Genomic DNA, 25341 nt, shown 5'->3' with positions numbered 1-25341 from the left:
TGTTTGTTTTATTTGGTTTTTAGGAGCATTAGCAACTGAGGCCATATTGCTCCGGGAAATGCGCTGGTCATTCCTTGACCTTTCCGCATCCTCCGTATTTGGTGGTGACGGGCTCGAACCCCGGTCTAATCAAGAAGTGTGTGCTACGCACTGCTGCTCCTTCCCACCTGGCTACAGAGGCGCCAGCACTTTTTGTGTCAGAGGAACTTGTGACAATGACTTTCATCATAACCCTCCCCCTCCCGACTTTCAAAAGGTTCTTCGAATAATCTGTTATTTCAAAATCACTCAATCATGTATCACAGGGAAACATCCATTGTGATACATGCAAGATTCAATAGCATATATAACAAGTGCATTCTTAATTACTTGAGCTATGAACAATTTTTTTATTTTCCTTTGTGTTTATAGGACACTAACATGCCTATAATACATTTAAGAAAGGGGTAATGCATGCATTTATGAATGTAAAAATGGAACTGCCAATTAACCATGTCACCTTTTTTTCCCTACCTTTTTTTTTTATTATTATTATTTTTTTAACTGTAAGTCTTGGAAATGTACATCTGATTATGCCTGCATATTCATAATGCAATTAATTAATTAATTCTACACTACACTACTGAATTTTACAATACCAGTATACAGATATGCTTGCTTTGTCTTTATATGCAGCTGAAACATAACTATTGAACTTTTGTTAACTGTTTAACATGACTGAATAGCAACTTTGTTCATAATAGTTTTCCCATATTCCCATTATCAGGTACAAAGCCAACTGTGAACATTCATACATCTTACTTTTATAAAATTGTTTACATTTATTAATAATTACACAAATCATGGAAGAAGTTTCTCAATTAGGTATAATTTTTTTTTTCCACAGTGTATTGATTTTTTACTCCTCTGAGAGAACAAGAGGTTTTTATAGGCATTTAATCACTTCTTATCGTTCTTACAGTCATTTAATCCTAGGACATTTATAGTGTCTGATGCCACTTTTCAATTCAATTTTTTTTTTTAATTTTGGGAATAAAATCAAATCCTTCCATATTGTATACCTTCACCATCAATATTCTCTGAATGATAATACAGTATTTTTTGTTTTCGTTTCAATTTTCCTGAGTTACGAGAGGCTAACTGTTTGTTTGGCTTCTGACACCATGCAAGTAAATGCATTTTTATTTTCGGAATTAGTGGAGGCATACAAACACATCTTATCCCACTACCATAATTCCACTCCACTATCCAGAAGTTCCTTCAGGATGAGTGGGATACGAAACATGGTAAAATAATTATGTAAATCCCAACTAATAAAACTGTTTTCAATTCAACAAAAACAAAAATAAATTATGAAAAAATCATCTCTGTCACACACCACATGAGTTGATATATTTTATTTAGGCATATGACAATCAAGGTTTAAGCAGGTTTTTCCTCTGTGGCCAGTTGTCTGTGGGTAAATTTTGCACCAATTTCATTACTGCTTTCTACAAATATAATTTGAGACAGTAAACAAGTACTCTCAGAGAAGGTGCAAAGGTAACTTTGCTCCCTGACACTAACTTGAATATTTCCAGTGACCCCCTTGCCCCATTATCATAGAAGTGCCACTTTGATCTATGCTACAAACTTGAATGCTTCCAGACTTCTTCCTTCCACCAATTATGGCAGGCTATGCAAAAAAAAAAAAATTTTACTCCCATAAGCCTCACAAAGTCCCTCAGGTCTAGCGTTAATCAACAATCACATCGTACTATCCTTCCTCCCATGTTTGGGCAAAAGTGTAGATGCAATACCATTTTGCCTTACCTTGTGGTTATTTCTTCAGAATCATCTAACATTTTGTGGTCATGTCCTCAGTTCATTAGTTCCAACATGGATAACCAAACATCCTTTAGTTCCCCTTAAGAACTGAAAACTAGTAAAAAAACAATCATAATTTTTGAACCTGGAAGGTATTATCATTCTATTTTGTATGTCTGTAGTACAAAAAATATTCCCCATTTTCTTCACAACTGAATCACCCTAAAATTACCTCATTTGGAAAAAAAGTAGATGGTGCCATACGACTAGTGGTGAATTATTCAAGAGAGCATCACTTAATGTAGTGTAAGCACATGGCAAGCCCTCAGGTTCATTATTCTCTGGAGCATTTATCTGCTTTATTTCAGTGGCTCAACTTTGTTCAACAGGAAGGCAAGTTTCAACTTAAAACTTTTGCACTTTCTATGTCTAGAACAAATGAAATAATCACTATTAACTGGAGATTGTTCAGCATATATGATCATAGGTGAAGCGTCTGTGGCAATTCTTCCCTCCCCTCAAGTCTATCTATTCTGTCATGTTATGCTTACCATATCCAGGGGAAACCATATTGACTGCTATATAAAATTAACTTGAAATTACAGAAATATCACAAAATAATTGATAAGACTAATACATATTATGCTGAAGTGCTTTTAAAATATCCTGAACTACAAATTATAATGTGTGTGCCATGGCTGCATAGTGATTCCACCACTTATTGCTCATTTGGACAGGCCTGGTGACTTCTGTCATAGATGCAATTAGCCAATCTCAGACAGAGGGATTAGGACTTTTCAGCCATCACAGCATGCAAAGCAATCCACAAACACACATAATACACAATGGCACATAGGGCCAAGGTCACTGATGAGCCTTAAACCCAACAATTTATTAGTATTAGTAGTGGTAAATGATGCAAGAAAGCTAGCTTATACAGCATCAGCAAGAAAAAAAAAAAAAAAAAATCCTTCTCAATCACTTGTCCATTGCCTCCAACAGTTTTAGTTCTTCCTTGAATTTATTCAAACTACCTACTTCCACATTATTCCCCAAATATTCCCCATTTTCTTCACAACTGAATCACCCTAAAATTACCTCATTTGGAAAAAAAGTAGATGGTGCCAGATGACTAGTGGTGAATTATTCAAGAGAGCATCACTTAATGTAGTGTAAGCACATGGCAAGCCCTCGGGTTCAGATTTGCGGTGATCTGATTGAGGTATATAAGGCCTTGAATGGGTTGAGCACGCTGAATTCTGATGGAATCCTTCCACTTGTTCAGATTACGAACCTAAGGGGGCATAAATTCAAATTAAGAAAAGACAGATGTAGAATAGATGTGCGGAAATTTGCCTTTAGCCAGCGGTTTTCCACAACGACAGATGGAACAAACTTCCATCTGTCGTTGTGGAAGTTGATAGGTTGAATAAATTTAAGGAGGAACTGAACAGGCATTTGGAGGGAATGGTGTGATTTTTTTTTTTTTTTTTTTTGGCTGATGCTGCATAAGCTCATACACTTGCTTTCTTGCATCACATGCCACTGCTACTACTACAACAACAAATGTTTGTTCCAACAATCAACTACCCACTAACTAAGACAAACTTCCACCCATTTATCATGCAAATGGGTGAAAGTTTGTGCCCCCCCCTCACATATGTATGAGCAATAGGAAGAATGTCATCAGCGTTGAACTTGCTCAATCCATTTAAAGCCTTAAACACCTCAAACACATCATCCCGCAGGTGCCTAGTCTCCAGACCCTGCAATTCCCAGAACTGAACCCTGCCTTGGTAAGAGCACCCTTCTGTTCCCTTACTAATCTCACTGCCCTTCTCTGCACCTGCTCTAGCAAATCCAGATCTTTCTTAAAATGAGAACTTCAGACCTGTATGCAATACTCAAGATGCTGCAAAACCACTGTCTTATACAATGAGATAATTATTCCTCATCCCTCTAACAAATTTCATTGTTATATTTGTATAACAATGGTACTGATAACCGTATAAAAATGATATTAGTATAACCATATTTGTATCTCACATTTCATTGGCAAACCCCATGAGCTGTCCTGGCAGCCTGTCTACACTGCTCAAAGAATTTCATATCTGAGTAGCCCCCCCCCCAAACATTTTTCATTTTGCACTATCCTGAGTATAGTAACACACAGTTGGTATGTTAATCTGGGATTACTGCTGTCCATATGCATTTGTCAATGTTAAACGTTAATTGCCATTCCTTGCTAATCTGCCTAATTTTTCTAGATCTTGTTTCAGTAGCATTATTTTCCTTAACAGAAGTTAACGGATCTGTAATTACCCATGTCACACTTTATTCCTCTTCATGAATTGGGGGTGCATTCACACATCTCCAGTCCACAGGGACCTCCCGAAGTCCAAAGAAGCTCTCGTAATTAAGGTAAAAGAGTTTGCTTATCCATTGTGCTGCCTCCCTTAATATGCCACCCCATATGCCTCTTTTTTTTTTTAGCTTCACAATTTGTCTTCTACATTCCTCTCAGTTATTGCTGAATAATTTAGCTACCTATTAGAATTTGATAAACTTCCGGCAACCATTTCCTTTAAGAATTCCTCATGTAAAAATTTAGATGCAAAATACCTATTCAGTTTATCAGCAACCTGAGCAGGATCACCAAAAGTGAAACCAATGATATCAAGTGGAACAATGTGATTCCTTCTGGTGTTTACATAAGTAAAGAAGTCTTTTCTGTTTTCTTTGCATTCTTTTTCAAAGACTAACTCATAAGCTACCTTAGCTTGCCTAATCTCCTTTGTGACTTGATTGTAGACTAGTTTTTATCTACCGTAGTCTTCTGTATCACCTGATAATTTATATGCATCCCATGCATTTTTCTCCTCTGCCACAAGTCTCATTACTTCATCTGACATCCATTTAGGTCTAAGCCTTGAACATTATTTCTTAGTTGGTATAAAAAAAGTCTAGTAGCTTCTACAATTACTTCTACAAATGCTTCCCATTTAGAATTTTCTTTTGGTAACATAATGTAAGTTGGGAAAAGAGATAGTAATTATCAGCACTTGTGGCTTTTAATTTTTGTTGCTTTAATATACAGGGTCATTATAAATTCTTCTACAAATGCTTCCCATTTAGAATTTTCTTTTGGTAACATAATGTAAGTTGGGAAAAGAGATAGTAATTATCAGCACTTGTGGCTTTTAATTTGTGTTGCTTTAATATACAGGGTCATTATAAATTCCTTGTGCAGTTTTAAATTTTCATAACTTCCATTCTATATATGATAAAATCAATCTGTAAATAATGTTAGAAATGTAATTTTGTTAAGTTTAGTATCTACTAAGAGTGATTCATTTATTTTATTGTAGTTAAGCAAAAATTTTATTATTATTTTTTTTTTTGCAGAATTAGGCTTGACCAAATGGCTTCAATAGAAGAGAAATTGCATGCTGTGGTTGGCCAAGTTAAAGTCTGTAATCACAGTACAAAAAAGATTTAGAACCCATTACAATAAAGATGTACCATGCAGGAATTCCAAAACTAACTGGATGAAAAAGTTTAAAGAAACAGGTTCCGTCAATGATAAACCATGATCTGGAAGGCCATGGATGGATTGTTAATAGTGAGAGTTATTTGGAAATGCTGCAGAACTACTTTATTCCTGAACTAACATGTTTTGGATTTATAGTGATATAGTGCTTCAGCAAGATGGTGCACCTTGTCTCTTTGCTCTCAGTATTAGGCAGTTTCTGGATGAAAAATTTCCTAACATATGGATCGGAAGAGGTGGACCGATCTCATGACCACCACATTCACTAGATTTGAGCACATCGGATTTTTTTCTATGGGGACATGTTAAGACTATTGTTTATTCAACAAAACATTTAATTTAAAATATTTTACCTGTCATTTTATGACAGGTTAAAAGTTAGCATATACATAATTATGTGTAATAAAACATACCTCATGTTCCCTTTGCTGAAATAACTTGATAACATTTCTCGTTTCCATCTTCAATTTTCAGGCTACATATTCAGCATTTATACCTAACCACAGCAGACAAGTTATTAAAAATTAAGCAAAGTAAACTTTATCAAGATTTAAATTTTCTAACTCTAAAAATATTTTATATAAGAGGTAACAACTTTCTTAAATTGTATCTAACATTAATAAAAAGAGCAGAACATATCGTCACAATACAAGAATGAAATGACTCTACATCTGCTCCCACACAATACATACCATTAACAAGACCACACATTATTAAAGAAAGAGAATATCTTTCTTTAAGAACAGGATTTCCTCTTCCTAACATTCTCATTCCTACAAATATTCTTTCTAATTCATCTAACAGTCTCAATATCAACTTCATTTCTTAATTATTCATCCTTACTATCAAGTAGGTAATAAGAAAAACTAATAGAGCATACTTTCCCTTCTCTCAACAAACAGAATACAAGAACATGAATGAAACAAAGTTGGATTTTTCCAGGACAGATTCTTCAATGATTTTCAGTTGTTGAAGATGACCATTGGGTTTGCCATTCTGCTTTACATCAATCATGGACCTAGTTTATTTGTTATTTGGTTTTTAGGAGCATTAGCAACTAAGGCCATATTGCTCCGGGATATGCGGTGGTCATTCCCTGACCTTTCCGCATCCTCCGTATTTGGTGGTGATGGGCTCGAACCCCAGTCTAATCAAGAAGCGTGTGCTATGCATTGCTGCTCCTTCACACCTGGCTACGGAGGCGTCCACAGATCCAGTGGAAAATTTTCTTCTCTCTCTTCTCTCTCTCTCTCTCTCTCTCTCTCTCTCTCTCTCTCTCTCTCTCTCTCTCTCTCTCACAAGCAATTTGAAAAAGCCTTAATGACTTTGATGGCACTGCTTTATCAAATTATTCTCTGAAATAAATTCGAATCTCTATCCCTGTTTTATGATGTGATGTCATTCATGAAACCAAAACTGCAGCAACAAGTTATTCTTCAATTGAAAAGGGATTGACATTTGTCATGTCATTTCACCTGAAAATGAATAACAATACACACAAATATCATGGTTGCATTACGTGTCAAGAAACTTATAGAACAAACTACATACACTACTCGATACTGAAATTAAATGGAGAAAAGGGGCAGATGCACAGCAACCCACCACATTAGGCAATGGTTATCTGGGATACATAAATGATTTTAGTCCAACAGCAATCTATCACACTGGTGGGAAGATAGAGGCTTCAAAAGTTTTTGGACAGGAAAGCCAGCTGTTGACTCCAGAGAAAATTTGGCCATGTTTATACAACACACCCAATACACAAAAACATGCAATGTATCACCAAGTGATAAATACAAAGCGGGGACAAGGTCAAAAAGGTATGTGACATTGGATTACCCATTTCAGCCACTGCCACACAAGTTAGCCATGAGTAGTGTGCAAAGATGCTGGTTGTAGTGGGATAGAGAATACCAATTCACTCACTAGTACAGGACTGGCCACAAAACTGACTCAGAGGATGTCACCGTGTGACCCAATCGCGACAGTGGGCATACTGTGAGGTCAGCTACAGTGAGCCAATGGCACAGTTGTGTTCACAGAAACCAACTGGTGTTATATGCATGATGCTGCACTACAGCCTTAGCCAGCTGAAGGCATTTGGTGTGAAAGTAATGACTGCTGCACCACACAAATCATTACCAAGAATAGAATAGTACAGAGATAAGAATGGCAATCCATGCAGTGCACAGATTGCCATTCTTGCCATCTGAGTCAGTTTTGTTTACACATCATAATGGGTGAAACTGTTTGGAGGAGTCATAACTAGCAACGTGCACTAGAATATCACAATGAGTAACACACATTGTAATGGTGTGGGATGATATCATGTATGGGAGGCAGACACCTGTGGTCCATATAGAAGGAATTCTAAGTCTGCAATACACTGATCTGATTTTTCAGCCTATCATCATCCATTTATTCAAACCATGTCTGGCACACTACTGCAACAAGATATGTCCAACTGCATATACTGCAGACAATCTTTCAGGCATGGCATGCACATTCCTAACTTCTCCCCTATCAAGCACATGTGGGCCCTTATGGGTAGCCAACTCAGCCAAAACCTTCTATATCAGAAATGCAGGAATTGTGTGGGTGTGTGTGTGGATCAACGGTATAAAGGTAGTAAAGGCCTTCATAGCCAAGTTGTCAGGAGTGGGAGTGCAGTAGCACGTGCTATTTGAGTAGACCGGGGTTTAACCCCTGACTGCTAAATATGGTCGATCTGCCAACCCGCACTGGACCAGCAAGGCAGATTATGGTCCATTTCCCTCAATGTGAATTGTTGAGGAGGCTTCCATCCTGCAGTGGATGGATAATGGCTGCAGTTTAATGACATGGACCAATGTCAATCAATAACATATGGACCAATAAACCCAAGAAACAACTGACCATATAATTTGCCATCTAGTCACATGCATTGTTGCCCAAGGTGTATGTACTCATTACTGAATAACAATGTATTGCCTTCTCTGGTCAGTCAAATTGTAATCATTTACATATCTCAGACAGCCCATTAGCTTATATGAATTGCATGGCTTGACATTCATTCTCATTGTTGCAATTCACTGTTGAACAGTGGGACAATTAACAATAAATTAAAATAAATAACATTGTAAATTAATTGAACCGAGTGTCCTGGGGCATGTTGTATAAGCCTGTGGTATAATGAAAAGTGCATTACACTACTGCCAATGGAAAACAGTAACATATGGTGGCACTGCTGGGTGCAATCAGATTGTACAGGAAAAAAGATGATCTGGGCATTATGTTAATTTAAATTCAAATCATCAGGACCATAATGTGCTGAGCAATAAGAGTATGCAATCTGAAAAAAGATGAGCAACTTAAAAACATCTGAACTGCCCTTTCCAAAAATGGGTTTTCACAGGGCATGAATGACAAAACCATATGAAAATATAAAGAAAAATTAAAGGTATGTTACTTCACCAAAAGTAATGACATACAGAATAGAGACAAATTCAAAAAAGCAGTCAAAATACCTTACATAAAAAGAATAGGAGAGAAAAACCAAGAGAATATACAAAAAATATAGACTTATAAGGCATTTAAACCTATAAACAAAACCTGTTAATATTCTGAAGGATGCAATTTACAACAAGACACAGACTCTGTTTACAAAAATGTACGTCTGGGAAAAAAATTTTGGTCAGCAAGACAGGAAGGTTATTTGAAATGAGGGTGATTTTTTTTTTTTTTTTTTGTTTGTTAGTTGTTGGCGCCGCATCGGCTTCTGTGGCCATAATGCACCTCCCAAAGTTTTTGCATTTTGTACGCTGATCCAAGCCCAGGTCTGGATTCAAACCCGCAACCTTTGGGTTGCCAGGCAGGCACTTTACCCACCCGGCTAGCCCGGTTGGCAAACGAGGGTGAGGGAAACATTGTAAACATGTAGAAGATTGGGAATACCAATTAAAATATGAGATTAAAGAACATGCCTATGGCTAATAAGATGAAATGCAAGTGATGAGTGCTATAAAGAAATGTAGCAGACATTAGAAGTGAAAGAAGATTTTCAAAATAATTATAATGAGCACTATAATATACTTTATAAATGTTATATGAGTGGTATATACGTTATTTATATTCACTATAAATTATAAATTTATTATTTTTTTAACTCTGCGTTCAAAATTCATGTACATAAAATACAAGAGAACTAATCTTTAGAGGGGCATGTAGGATAGATTAAGTCTCTCCATCAACCAGTTGAGGATCATCACTCTCTTATGATGTCATCTCCCTGCTTGGACATCCCAACCACTGAGGAGCTGTGCATGTGATCAAGATACTAGTAGTAGTTCTGGAATGCAATGCTCTTTATAATGGTAATTATCATGGAGTAACAGTGGTTTAAATTGAAGATTTTTCTCTCTTAATGGAAATAACTTGCAAAGGTATCATATTTAATATTGTGATTATGGCCTGTGTTTGCTAAAAGGAACTAATTTTATAAAGATGGGATGCACTTGAATAGAAGGGGTGCAAGAATATGATACTATCAAGGTAAAGACAACACTGATTTTTGCATTACTTCTACTGGAAGATGCAGTGGCCTGGGAAGCAGGAGGAGGAATGCAAAGCCTTCAAGGAGATGGGGGGGGGGATCCACACGCAATTACAGCAGAACTTCAATTATCCATCAGGGTATGGGACCGAGACCATAACAGATAATCAAATAGATGGATAATAGAATATGTACATTAAAAACATTATACTGTACATACAATAGAGTGGGTCATCTAGCTTGTTTATTTTATTACATAATACATAACATAATGAAATTTAATTAAACTTTAATTGTTATTTATTTTTTACCGGTTCATCAAAAAAATCATAGTACAGATATCTACATACATACCTATTTTTAATATTTTGACTTACATTGGTCTAGTAATGTCAAAAAAATTTAAAAGAAAACAATATTACATAATTAAATTTCTTTTCTAAAAAAGTCAGTCAATTTCTTTTGTTTTCTTACCCCTCAAGCCTTTTGGGAGGCAATGTTATGAATTTTACACAAAAGTAACACTTGTGTAACATCTGCTTCTTCCTGCACTTCAAATCATTCAATGCACTTTGACAACAGTTTCAGTTTCACAGTGGCTAATTATGTTTGTTGTTCCATCAGCAGCAGCTTTTTCTTCTTCAGTTTCAGAATCATCCAAAATTGCCATTACTCTTTGCACAATTTCATCGTCATCTAAAATTTTGTATCCGACATCCATTATGTCCAAATCCAGCCAATCATTCCATCGAAATATTTTTAAAACCAGGAACATTCGAACATAACTGTAAAATTTCAGTTTCTTTTGGAATGGTTTCTGTATCAGTTCAATATATTTCTGGCCACAACTTATTCCAGCTTCTTTGTATTTTTTTTTTTTTGACTGGAACATCACTCCAGGCATCGGAAATATTGAAAATTGCATCTTTTATAGTGTAGCTTTTCCAAAACTATCACATCTAATTTATTTTCTGCCAAAACAAGTCTTTGAATGAACATTTTGTGATAACAACATTTCGTACTCTCAATCGCACTTTGGTCCACTGGTTGAAAGAGATGTCGGGTTTGCTGACAGAAAGTGGCATGATATTTTGCTATCATTGCTTTTTAAATCACATACATGTATGGGACGAGTAGGCGCATTGTCCATCAGTAGCATTGCATATTTTGGTAAACCTTTTGATGCCAAATGTGATCTTACACATGGTACAAATATTTTATGAAATCAATCATGAAATGTATCTTGGCTCATCACTCATTGTTTTGTGAGAAATATTTAACTGGCAAAGCATTTAAATTAATATTTTTAAATGATCTAGGCTTTTTTTGGTTTTCCTATAACAACTAAAGGCAATTCATGACCAGTGCTGGCATTGGCACATACCATCATAGTGATGCGATTTTTTTGTATTTTATATCCCAGTGCCATATGTTCAGTCATTGAGGCCAGTACTTTTTGAGGTAGTGCCTTCCAGTCTCATCGCAATTGTATATTTGGTCTTTAACCAAACTTCAATCAGCTATTTCCTTCTGTATTTTTTCACGATAAACAGAAATTACTGCACTATCTGCTTCTCACCCTGGATCAACAACTGTCGAATACCATGGCGAAACTTAAATTGTCCAAACATCCAATGCTAGCCTTGAATGAAGCCTCTCCGCCTAGTTTTTTATTGATTTCAATGGTTTTTTTGATTATTATAGGTCCTGACAATGGAATTCCTTGGCTGCATTTCTGAACAAACCATTGAAACATTGCAGTATCCAATTTTTCATTTTTAGCAAGCTTCACTGTTTTATGACTTTTAACATAGGGTGGTAATTAATGGGTGCTGCTCTTCGTGGATTAATGTTATTAGTGGAGTCCCACAGGGTTAGGTGTTGGGTCCACTGTTGTTTTGTATATTTATCAATGATATTGATGAAGGTATATCAGGCTTAGTGTCGAAGTTAGCAGATGATACAAAGGTTGGCAGGGTTGTTAACGACAGTAATGGCAGTGTGCTACTGCAACAGGATCTAGATAATTTGGGCAGATGAGCTAAAACATGGCAACTGAAGTTTAACCTTGACAAATGCAAAGTACTGCATACGGATAGAAGTAACCCCAGAGAAACGTACCAACTGTGTGGTACTACACTTAAGGTGGTAGAAAATGAAAAAGACCTGGGAGTAATTGTGCAGTCAGATATGAAGTTTTCTGAGCAATGCAGACAGGCTGCGAGGGCAGGTCATGGGGTTTTGTCAATGATATATAGGAATTTTGCTAGCAGGGAAAAGGAGGTGATTGTAACCCTGTATAAGGCAATGGTCAGGCCACGCCTTGAGTACTGCGTACAGGTCTGGAGGCCTCATTTTAGGAAGGATGTAGATTTGCTTGAGGGTGTACAGAGAAGGGTAACAAGATTGGTGAGGGGAATGAAGGGATCCTCTTACCAAGAGAGGCTTAAGTTCTGCAAATTGCAGTGGCTGGAGACTAGGCACCTGCGCGGTGATCTGATTGAGGTGTATAAGGCCTTGAATGGGTTGAGCACACTGAATTCTGATGGGATCCTTCCACTTGTTCAGATTACGAACCTAAGTGGGCATAAATTCAAATTAAGAAAAGGCAGATGTAGAATAGATGTGCAGGAATTGGCCTTTAGCCAGCAGGTGGTTAATTGTTGGAACAAACTTCCATCTGTTGTTGTGGAAGTTGATAGGTTAAATAAATTTAAGGAGGAACTGGACAGGCATTTGGAGGGAATGGTGCGATTTTTTTTTTTTTTTTGCTGATGCTGCATAAGCTCATATACTTGCTTTCTTGCATCACATGCCACTACTACTACATGACCATCAGTGGTTTCCATTTTCAACAAGTGGTTTTCAATTTTGTCTGCATCATGCTTTATATCATTTACTGTTGTTCTTCCTATTCTATAAACTGATGCTATACTTGTAGCACTTCCACCTTTTCTTACACGATTGATTATTTCAATTTTTTGTGATAATCCCAAAACTACTCGCTTACATTTCTCTTTCATTTCAATGAGTTTACTAAATAAAAATGATTAAAATATAAAACAAGAGGTTAAAGTACAACTGTATACAGCGAATTGAAAACAAAGACTGAGTGACACATGGCATTAATATCGCAATGCATTATGGCATAGTGAGATTAAGTGACGGTTAACAGAGACTGATGGTAAATAATATGATGGACAATCAAAGTTCTACTGTATATAGGTCATGTTAGAGTTACTTAAAAAACACAAAACAGTCACAAAATTACTTGCTTATACACTAATTCTTGGAGTACAGTAAATGCAAGTTTCATGAATTTAAAGTATGAAATCAACCAATACTGATATAATAAGAATATCAGAAACAGTGGCACTCACTGGAGGTGCAGAATTTGTACATGGCAAGAGTATGTATAAAGAAAGGACAGACATGACAGCACGGAGGTGGGAGGAAGTAATTTCAGCAATTTTGTGCTCTGTCTCTTTTCATTCACTCCACACAGCTGAAATTCTCCATACCTTTCAACAAAAGTGTTGTTTTTTTTTTTTTTTTTTCTTTGATTCCTCCATTGAAAATACCAGATATCTCTGACAGTTACTGAACAAACAGGAAATGCAGGGGCAAGTTAAGCCTATTCTCAATAATTATATGAATGTGCCAAAAAACATGAATTTAAAATTAGAATTAAAGATTAGTGGTAGCTCTTGCACACAATTATTGAAGCATGTACACTTCACATTTTATGGCAGCACCTCCAACTTTTACATTCTTCAACTTTGCATCATGGAAAATCCTGGCAAGAATCCAACTGTTGAAGCACATAGGTTTTTCAACTGGCATTTTTCTTGATAAATAATTAAGATTTCAGGCATATTAGCAAATAGCAATAATATGATTTAAAACAAAAAAAGCAACTACTTTTACACATGAACTGAGAACATTTCCTTTCAGTGTGTCCACCATATTGCTCATTCACTGTTCCAATCAGTGCAGTGGTGAAACCCATGTTTAGTCTCTAGAGAAAAGTTCCCGGCATCCCCCCCCCCATACTTCTCCTTCAACCCATGCACGGTACTAAGTACTATAGGTTTTGATACCTTTCGTGTTTGGGGTTTTCATAAAAAAAAAAAAAAAAAAAAAAAAGCAACAAACATAAATATCCAGTGATTCAGCTACAAGATATGATATGTGTATAGCCTATATGATATGCATGACAAAAAAATAAATAATAATTGCCAGATTTCTATTAGTCTCATTTTAATGAAATTTGAGATTGCTTGACAAATCTTTCTAAAAGAGCCAAATCTAAAATTTTATGAAATCCATCAGGTTTCGAGTCAGGTTATGAAATGTGGATGGTTGGATGGATGAACATCAAGACCATAGGTGCTTTATGCATATATAAGCAACACAGCTAAAAATGCTTTTTTTAATAGCTGTGTTCATAACAGATTAAAAATAAAGGTGGCATCAAAAAGTGAACAATTCACATTTTGATGTCACCTTTTAAGGATATAAATTGCTGATTGTTAAGACTATAAATGATAACTTTTACCCCATTTAACTGAGCTTGCATGTGAAATCAAAAATCATTGGCAAAACCAGTTATGGGTTAAAATAAGCATACAGAAACAGTCCAACCTTTAGCCATGATACTGAGAGTAAATGTTTCTCCTATTCACAAGGGAGCTCATAGGGTTAAGTAAATAGAGACCAGTAAGTTTAACCTGTGACAAGGAAAATAATGGAGTCAATAATCAGAGAAGTAATGCCAGATTAAGAAAGGTAAATAACTTAAACTAACTTTCAATAAATTTATTTTCCTCAGTTTCTATATTAACCCTTAAGCCTTTGTTATTTTAACCAAATCATCAGAGATTTTTTGATTTTTAATAAAGAAATTGGAGCAAAATTTTTTTTGAAAGATATCATAAGTTACCACTGGGTAAAAAAGTTTTTCAGTGCAAAATCAAAGACACTAAAAAAAAATTGAATTGGTGCACACCTTAAAAGTAAAATTTATTAATGTTAAAAATGCAGAAACCTGCCAATTAAATTGACAAGATGACTTCTATATATGCCTGTGAGTTTTTACACATATTGCTAGTTAGTTAGAGATAATAGAAGGTTCACCTGTATATGAATAAAATTATAAAGGAATCACAGTAGAGTTCAGTTAGAAATCAGATGAAGAAATCATATAATACCAAACTCACCGTTACAATGAGATAGTTACAAAAAAAAAAAAAAAAAAAAAACTACGAAATAAATATTTCTGACATTTAGGTTTTTGTAGTAATACCAGAAGTCGCACAAGAATATCTTGTGTATAAAATAGAGCAACGTGGCATCTGAGAAAATGTTACCATGGAAAATGGTATAGTTAAATGGTCGAAGACAACGGTTATATGAAAGGATGAATAAGGTTTAAAATCATTAATTCATTCAATAATGTTAGAAAAACTTTGTTCGTTATTTATATTTCATTCCAAGGTATCAATCAGACCTGAAAGTTATTCACAAATATTTTTAAATCTATTTTTAACAGCAATTTCTTATTCACAGAGCAGTGTGGTCTGGTAGTCCACTGCATCTGCAAACATAAAGATCCAATTAAATGCTGAATATTTGTTATTATATTGGTTATCAGTCAAGCAGAAGGTGTACTGTTTGCCAACAAAATCTTTTCCTGAAAACATTATCTCTTACAGTGGTACAGAATGGATGGTGCTTTCTTCCTTTGAAGTGTCCAAGAACTTCCAGTTTGAGAAACATTACATTCCACCTTCCAGTTTGAGAAACCTTTTGCCCTACATAAACAGCTTCAACTTCTCTGATGTCCACTCCCAATTCCTTAAATGCTGATCTCCAGGTAATTCTCCAGTGCAGCAAAGCAACTTAGTTAATCTCAATCCTTCTAAAACTTATTCCTGTGTTATATCTCACTTCTGCTCCTATGATTATCTTTGACAACAATCAGATTTCTAGACAAGATCACATATCTCTATTAGGAACTACTCTGACATCTAATCTCTCATGGCATAAGAACATAAATATTACTTCCTCTGCATACAAAAAAACTGGGTTTTCTCTTTTGCTCTCTGTGTTATTTTTCTTCTAAACAACTACTCACTCTGTACAAATCTCGAATCTGCCCCAGTTGTGGGAACATTATTCCTACCATCAAATACTGTTCCCACATATGGGGTGGTGCCCCAATAACCTCTCTCAGGCTTCTATAACTCCATTCAAAAGAAGGTAATTAGGTTAATTAATTGGCCCATCTCTTCAAAGTCTCTCCATTCTGTCTTATAGACATTCTATTTCTGCTGCAAGCCTTTTCTACAGATACTTCCATGGGCACTGTTCCCATTATATAGCTTCACAATTATTCAGAAATGGATTCATGTCCATATGAACTTTTTTTTTTTATTCAAAACTCCCTCAGAAATCAGATCCTGAAATTATATCATATCTTTATATATAAATAACCGCTTTCAGCTCAATTATGTCAATTCGATTTGCATAAGGTAAGGTAAATATCTGACTCGCATCAGCTTTTCATTTCTTCTTTCACATTTGTATCATATGCAATATATCACAAAATGTCTTAAGCGAAATACTGTTCCCATTCACTTTATCCATCACTTTCAAGGATATATTTGTACTTCGACTAAGCATCTGAAATGAAAGGATCTTCTTTAATGTTGAAAAACAGTTGCGAGTTAAGGTTAAATTTGAAAGTGTCTGCAATCCTGCCTAGACACAATAGGAGGGAGTATATGATGAGAGCCTTGTCATTCGGCCGTGGAGAGATTGTGCAAGGCTCGTGGGGTACAATTTTTTTTCAACATGGTCTGTGCTTGTTAACAGGAGAGACTGCTTCTACAGGGATAGGATACCCTTAAATAGAATGGGTGAAAGAATATTTGCTGATGCTATTGAAGCAATGTTAGGCAGATCAGAAAACTGCTAGCTTGGGGGGATTCACAGACTAATAGATTAACAGTAGGGGCAGGCAGAGGTGGAAATGATTCTTGCACTGCTTCTATTGGAATGAGCAGCAGCCTGGAAAGCAAGCTGCTGGGAATTTCCAGGACTACTGAGAGTCATAGTGAAACAAGTAAATATATGGGCTGTGTTAGGGTAACTAAGAGTAGGAACAGGTGAAAGTATACTTGCATGTACACCAATGCTAGAAGTATAGTTAATAAATTTGATGAGTTTGAAGTGCTGGTCAAGACATCAAAGGCAGATACTGTTATCAGAGACATGGTGTCACACAGATATAAGCAGTGCAGAATTGGAATTTGGGGAGTACAATGTGTAAAGAAAGGATAGACAGGACAGGAAGGGAGGAGGGGGTTTGCTGTTTGCTGTGAAACACAAAATCTAAGGAAGTGCATGTAGTTGAAATAGATGTACAGTGCAATGTTGAGACAGTTTGGTATGACATAAGCACTGGGAAAGCAAAAATGAGGGTAGGAGTTTGTTATAGACCTAAAGACATTGATGAGTACAATGAACAATTATACAGACAAATAGAGTGGGCCAGTAAATCAGAGTGTCTTATAATAGGGGATTTTTAACTTCCCAGATATTGACTGGAACTTATAGATTGGTCACTCTCACACTAGCAAGGATTTTGTGGATTTATTGGATGATTGTTTTCTACAGTAGCACGTTAGAGAGGCAATGAGAGGGAGTAACACTCTTGAAGTTCTATAAAGTGTAAAGTGACCAGACGTCCAGGATTTCAGTCGTTTGCCCCACATTGCAAACTGTCCTGGAAAATGTCCATTATTGAACATGTAGCCTCCATACTTAATGGCAAACCTAAAGAAAATCATTTATGCATTATGTTTGCCAGGAACCAATTGTACAACAGAAAGTTTTTTCAGTAGTAAATAAGCTGTGGACGTCAACAAAAACACAATAGACTATAAAAATTCTGAAATAAATATTACAAATTAAGTGTAATTTTGCTAATTCTTGTGAAGAATTTTACGAAGAAATAGCAAATAAAGAAGAATTATTAAGAAAAATTCACTCAGCGGAAAAATATATTTAATTACATTATTTAATTTCCCTTTATTTATTGTTAAAAGAAGTATGTATTTTTATTATTAGTATTATTTCATAGAAAAAAAAAACCTAACCTTTTTTTACTAAACAAAAATGAAAGTCAACTGAAAACATGACATGAAAAATTTAACATTGAGAAATGTAAAGTACTGCATATGGGTAGCAGTAACGCCAGAGTAACATATCAACTGTGTGATATGTTAAAGACCTGGGGGTAATTGTGCAGTCAGATATGAAGTTTTCTGAGCAGTGCAGACAGTCTGCAAGAGAAGCTCATGGTGTCTTGTCAATGATATACAGGAATTTTTCTAGCAAGGATAAGGAGGTGATTATCCCCTTGTATAAGGCAATGAAGTTTTCTGAGCAGTGCAGACAAGCTGCCAGAGTAGCCTCTGTCTGATGGTAAAATTTGCCACCTCTGTTTAACTGGTCATAACTACACTACTAAGAATGAAAATAAGTTCATTTTGGATTTTAAAAAATATTTATCTATCTATACATTAAAAAAGTTTTCCTCCTAGTGATATTTATTCGAGCCAATGGAAGAAGAGGGTGAGGCTATTATGCCACTACAAATGCAATTAATTGACAACTACCTCCATAACGTTCACTAACCTTGTGCATGTGATTCTCTGTCTAACATTCAATATTCCATTGTAACATTTTTTGTATATTAATGAAAACTGCATATTTGTAAATACTGTGGTTTAGTATTTTGTAAATATTTGAAATATTTGTATAGTTTGTAAATATTTCTGTTAAATATTTTAGTCCTGCTCTTTCAGATGCAACAATATTTCTCGTGTATTATGGAACCTGAAGTAAAAGGCCATTCCTAAGTGACCTATGTAAATGCAGGTAAATAATTACATAGTGATGATATTTGCTGAGGTCCAGGATAGTAATACACCGGCAGGTACTTCGATGAAAACAAGGAAGATGGTGATAATTGACAGGTGAAGACACCTCCCTTTTCTGATTGTTTTGTGTCGTCGAGGAGGGGAGGACTTAGCTTGGGTTGGGTGTTTATCGCTCCATCCCGCTGTTTTAAAATGGGAAAACGAGTTCCCGATTTAAAAACAGCGGCAAATGTGGGGAAAAACACCCTAGGCATATCAACCTAGGATGAGTGGGGAAAGCAGTGGCATCTGCCAATCACTGCTTTGTTCCTGTGTCATTTGTCAAAATATGAGAGTCAACTTGTCAATCACTGCTTTCCAACTGTTTTGCTTGCTGCCATGTTGGAGGTGTACACCATTCTGGAATTTTACCACGATATTTATTCGACTTTGAGAATGCCACGAACTACAAATGCACAGGTAAATAATTACATAGGTCATTCCCTGATTAGATATCGACCAGTGCGTTTCGACAGGTGTGTCTCTTTATGTAGAAAAGATTTGACTTACTCTGTATAAAAAAATAAAGGTAAAGTGCAGCCATTATCAACCTGCTGCAGGATGGAAGCCTCCTCAACAATTCATGCTGAGGGAAATGGACCATAATCTGCCATGCTGGTCCAGTGCAGGTTGGCAGATCGACTGTATTCAGCAGTCAGGGGCTTGAACCCTGGTCTACTCAAAGAGCGTGTGCTACTGCACTCCCGCTCCTGCCCACTCAGCTACGGAGGCCGGTTCTATATAAAATGTAGAGGTATACCTCTACATTTTACATAGAAAATGTGTGTACGGGGGGTGAGCAAAGTGAGCAGGGGCGAAGCGACCTTGTTGAAAATTAAAAAAGTACAGGAATAACTCACACAGTGTAGTTAATGCATTGGAAAAAAACTACCACACTGACAATCAGCACTAAATGGGGAATAGTTTCAATGGGAAAAATAATGATACTTGAGTATCGCGTAAGGATTTTTTTATATTAGAAATAATTATGCACGATTAGAAAAATAAATACAAATAGGAATGGGGTAGACTAAAAACAAAATTAATTGATAATCAATCGCAGTCGCAGATTATAAACTGCACTATAGTGAATCCCATACTGATTGAAGCCGCACTATGCAAGATATTCCTCTATTCTTATTTCCAAAAAAAAAAAAAGTTTCAGGAAAATACTAACATTTAAATGCTGATGGAGTGCAATGGATCCCACACTACTACTAAAAAGAGAAAAATAAATATTTAAACTGCAAAGCACCCTGACAACTTAAGGTTTCATACTACTGAGAACACCTAGATACACAACACTAACTGGCTAATGTTAAAATCAAAAACAAAGTAGCAATTGCTAGGTCTGATAAACTCCACCATCAGCAGGCACATTGGCCATATATCAACTGACATACAAAAACTATGTTGGTTGATGCTGCAGTGAATTGTGTGACTTTACAAAATATGTGAAAATTTTAGTATTCCTCAAGTTGAGACTGATACTAAACAGGAAATAAAAAGAATGGCCTCACTCTACCAGCAATGGCAGAGTCAATGAGACCAGACACCGAAAGGGGAAGTCACTAGGAGTTTCCTGCCCCAGGTAATCCTAGTTCCACCCCCAAACGGCCTCCCTGGTTTGCCCCAGAGTTTTATGCCACATTTTTGCTGTAACAGGGCACGGCTCACTGAATGCAAAGTTGTTTCAACTGGGTCTTAACCACGATCCCAAATGTACCTGTGGAGCTGATGAAGATTGGGCCCATGTCATTTATGACTGCCCCAACTATCATCCTCACAGATATAGACTTATCTCTATGGTTGGACCAATACACCTTATAGATGAGCAGCTATTTATCTCTGATGAGATGCATTACATGGCCTTCTCTGAATTTGCTCAAAAGGTTTTTGAAAACAGGAGAAACAATCATGCAATGGCAACACAGACAGTAACACCCCTTCCTACTTAGACAAGCACATCTACTGGACTAGGATAAACTCAAATGAGCTGGCCTGTTAGAATGTTTATGTTAGAAAATTGCCTTTTTTTCCATGTTTTTTTTTTTTTGTAATTAAAACAATCATTATATGTGTTATTATACTATATATATATATATATATATATATATATATATATATATATATGTCACCCCTCTATCCCTAACTTCCAATTTCCAGTGGAGAGCTTTCCTATTATCCACCTTCCTTATCTTCACCCCCCTTTTTTCCCCAACTATCATCCCTACACTCCCTTTCCAATAAAAACTTACAGTCTCCCCCTCCCACTTCGTGGGGCCTCTTTGGCAAGCTCAAGCGATATCCAGGGTTTGCCCCTGCCAGAGTCTTTACCTATACCCTATGCCCAGCCTATCTCCTCATGGTGCAGGATGGGCAACAGGGGTTCCCACAGCTAAGTGGCCAGAGGAACAACATACCAAAACAACTCAACACTACACAGAATACAACAACAATCACACTATTTCTGGCCTTTACAGAGTATGTATTGCAACACAGAGAGTATTACATAGAGTTGAGGGGGGCCCCGGTGCCACTTGACAAGGACCATTATACTATATGCTATTCTTTAAGTATGGAAAATTACTCCCCATTTTCATCATTAATTATCTTTCCCAGGGCTGTGATGAGCCATTTTAGTACCTGAGGCAAGAAAAAAAAAATTGCACCCTACTGTTAACCATGGCAATGTTGCCAATTATTTAATCTTTCTTTTGGGACCTCGTTCGCCTCACCCTTGGCATGGCTCTGGTCTTTTCATTTGATAAGTGTAGCTATAAAAAAAATCTTTAAAGATGTTTTAGAATACAAATTTAGGCTTAATAAATAATGATGTAATTTTTCCATTGAGCTTTATGTTTCATTTTCACTCACTTCTTGAACAACAGTTGACCTTAAGGTACTTGTAAAAATAATTGTTTTGTCTCATTTGAAAAATAAGAATGTTGTTTCTATCTACAGTAGTATCAGAATTAATACATTAAAAACCCTTTCAGTGGCATACATAGCATACAAACTGGTGCAATGCATTTCTGTGCCCAGCCAAAGGGGCAAACACCCCCAAACACTCTTGATACTTTTATATAAAACCAATGAAATTAATGATAAACATCAAATTTTGCATTGAGGCCTACCAGAGTTCACTATGCAACTTAAACCTTTTATTATTATTATTATAATTAGTCATATGGTGCAAGGAAGCCTGAAGCTTTTGCTGCATCAGCCAAAAAGAATTTCTGAGTTAGCATTTAGCATTAGTAGAGGCATATGATGCAAGAAAGCAAGCTTATGCAGCATCAGCCAAAAAAAAAAAAAAAACCCACTGCCACTTCACCCCTCCGTTCATTCGAAATACCTGTCCAGCTGAGCCTTAAATTTACTTAGGCTATCAACTTCCACGACAAGGGATGGAAGTCTGTTCCACCAACCAACTTACCTGTTCCACCAACCAACTACCCACAGGCTAAAGGCAAATTTCCGCACGTGTATCCTACATGTCTTTCCTCAATTTGAATTTATTATTTATTTATTTTTTTTTGTTTTTTTTTTTAAGAGCATTAACAACTAAGGCCATATTGCTCCAGGAATATGCAGTGGTCATTCCCTGACCTTTCCACATCCTCCGTATTTGGTGATGACAGGCTTGAACCCCGGTCTAATCAAGAAGCGTGTGCTACGCACTGCTGCTCCTTCCCACCTGGCTACGGAGACACAATTTGAATTTATGCCCTCTCAGGTGATTATTCTGAGCAAGAGGAAGAATCCCATCAGCATTGAGCATGCTCAAACCATTCAAGGCTTTATACACCTCTATCAGATCACCTCGCTGGTGCCTAGTCTCCAGACACTGTAATTTGCAAAACTTATGCCTTTCTTCATAAGAGCAACTCTTTGTTCCATTCACTAATCTTGTTGCCCTTCTCTGTTTTTGTTCCAACAGCTCTACATCCTTCTTAAAATGAGGCCTCCAGACTTGTACACAGTACTCAAGGTGTGGGCTGACCATTGCCTTATACAAGGGGATAATCACCTCTTTATCCCTGCTAGAAAAATTCCTGTATATCATTGACAAGACACCATGAACTACTCTTGCACCCGTCTGCACTGCTCAGAAAACTTCATATCTGCCTGCACAATTACCCCCAGGTCCTTTTCATTCTCTACCACTGTCAGTGTAGTACCACAGAGTTGATACGTTGCTCTGGGGTTGCTGTTTCCCATATGTAGTATTTTACTTTTGTCAATGCTAAACTTCATTTGCCACCTCTCAGCCCATCTGCTCAACCTTTCCAGATCCTGTTGCAGCAGCATAGTGTCAGTAGTGTCCTTGACAACCCTGCCAACCTTTGTATCGTTTGCAAACTTGGACATCAAGCTTGATATACCATCATCAATATCATTTATAAATACAGAAAACAATAATGGACCCAACACTAAACCCTGAGGGACTCCACTAATAACATTAGTCCATGATGAGCAGTGTCCATTGATTACCACTCTCTGTCTTCTCCCCCTCAACCACCCGTTTATCCATTGCAGCAATTTGCCTCCAATGGCACACTGCTCCAATTTGTGCAGCAGTCTTCCACGTGCAACAGTATCAAAAGCCTTTCTAAGATCCACGTGTATAACATCAAAGTTATTCCCTGCATCCAGTTCTTTTGTGACTGCATCATAGTATCCAATCAAATTGGTCAGGCAAGATTCCCCTTAACAAAGCCATTCTGTGTCCGAGTTATAACTGAAGTCTTGTCTAGATGATCCTGCAGTGCTTCTTTAACCAATGCCTCCATTAATTTTCCTGGAACAGAAATTAAACTCACAGGTCTATAATTACTTGTGTCGGCCTTTGATCCTCCTTTGTGAATTGGGGTCACATTTGCACATCTCCAGTCTGTGGGTACCTCTCCTGAGTCCAAGGAAGCTCTCATAATTATGGCTAAGGGTTTACTTACTTCCTTTGCTGCCTCTTTTAATATAACTGGATAGATCCCATCCACCCCAGGTGCTTTTCTTGTGATTATCTTCAACAATTTCTCCTCCACTTTACTCTCAATTATTATAAGATCATCTAGCTCACTGCCAGTGTTTACTTCATCTATGGCATTCCCCTCGCTGAATAACTCCTCATGTGTGAATGTCGATGCAAAATATTCATTTAGTTTGTTAGCTACCTGAGCAGGATCATCAACAGTTGACCCATTGATATCAAGTGGACCTATCTGATTCATCCCCTTCCTTCTAGAGTTTACATAAGTAAAGAACTCTTTGCTGTTTTTCTTTGCATCCCTTGCCAAAGATTTCTCGTAATCTGCCTTCGCCTGCCTAACCTCCTTTGTAACTTGGTTACAGATCAACTTGTATCTATCATAGGCTTCTGTGTCACGTGTTAATTTATATGTATCCCATGCATTTTTTTTCTCCGTCATATGTCTCATTAGTTCATCTGACATCCATTTTGGCCTAAAACTTGAACAATATTTTTTAGTTGGTATGTAAAGCCTAGTAGCTTCCAAGATAAGTTCTTTGAATGCTTCCCATTTTGAATTTGCTGTTGGTAACATCTTCAGTTGGTCCCACTGTATAGAATTTAAATACTGTCTCAGACCATCATAGTCACCTTTATGAAAGCAATAACCCTTCCCTTTACCCCTGATGGTAGTTACCTCCTTGAGTAAATCCCACTTCAGCACACTGTGAACTGCCACCTAGTGGTTCCTTTATCTTCAGATTCTTAATGCATGAAGAATCACTACTGATAATCGAATGAAGAGTATTACTCCCTCTAGTTACCTCCCGAACATGCTGATGTAGAAAACAATCATCCAATAAATCCACAAAAGCCTTGCTAGTGTGTGAGTGACCAACCCACAAATTCCAGTCAATATCTGGCTAATTAAAATCCCCCATTAAAAGACTGTACTGGCCCACTATTTCCCTGTCAGTTTCTTATTATACTCATCAGAATCATTAGGCCTATAGCACACTCCTACTCTCAATTTTGATCTCCCAATGCTTATGCCACACCAAACTGACTCGACATTGCACTGTCCAGCGATGTCGACTGGCTTCACTTCCTTGGATTTTATGCGTTTCTTAACTAATTAGCATACCTTCTGCTCCCTTCCTATCCTTTCTGTAGACTTTATACTCCCCAAATTCCAGTTCTGCATTCCTTATATCTGTGTGACACCACGTCTCTGATATCCCAACAATATCCGTCTTTGATGCTTTGAGCAATACCTCAAATTCATCAAATTTATTTACCAAACTCCTAGCATTGGTGTACACGCAAATATACATGCACCTGTTTCTATTCTTAGCTACCCTAACACAACCATGTGTTTACTTGTACCGCAATGACTCCCAGCAGTCTCTGAAATATCCTGAATCTTGTTTTTCAGGCTTCTGCTCATTCCAATAGAAGCTGTGCAAGAATCACTTTCACCTCTGCCAGTGGC

At 36.8% G+C, this 25341-nt stretch overlaps 1 protein-coding gene across 2 annotated transcripts in view; it reads right to left on the bottom strand.

Moving 5' to 3' along the window:
* adp (WD and tetratricopeptide repeats 1) overlaps window positions 1-25341 on the bottom strand; it is a 273490-nt gene that overhangs the window by 237232 nt on the left and 10917 nt on the right. For both annotated transcript variants that reach the window (XM_090383632.1, XM_090383640.1), the window contains exon 2: window positions 5770-5852. In XM_090383632.1, coding sequence (XP_090239758.1) covers window positions 5770-5817 — 48 coding nt within the window. In that variant the 5' untranslated portion in view covers window positions 5818-5852. The remainder of the gene's footprint in view (window positions 1-5769; window positions 5853-25341) is intronic.

The sequence above is a fragment of the Mastigoproctus giganteus genome, chromosome 1, assembly GCF_048544385.1.
Source record: "Mastigoproctus giganteus isolate SK-2022 chromosome 1, ASM4854438v1, whole genome shotgun sequence".
Lineage (NCBI taxonomy): Eukaryota > Metazoa > Arthropoda > Arachnida > Uropygi > Thelyphonidae > Mastigoproctus > Mastigoproctus giganteus.
The sequence above is the reverse complement of the archived record's forward strand: the minus strand, read 5'-3'. Positions and strand labels throughout refer to the sequence as shown.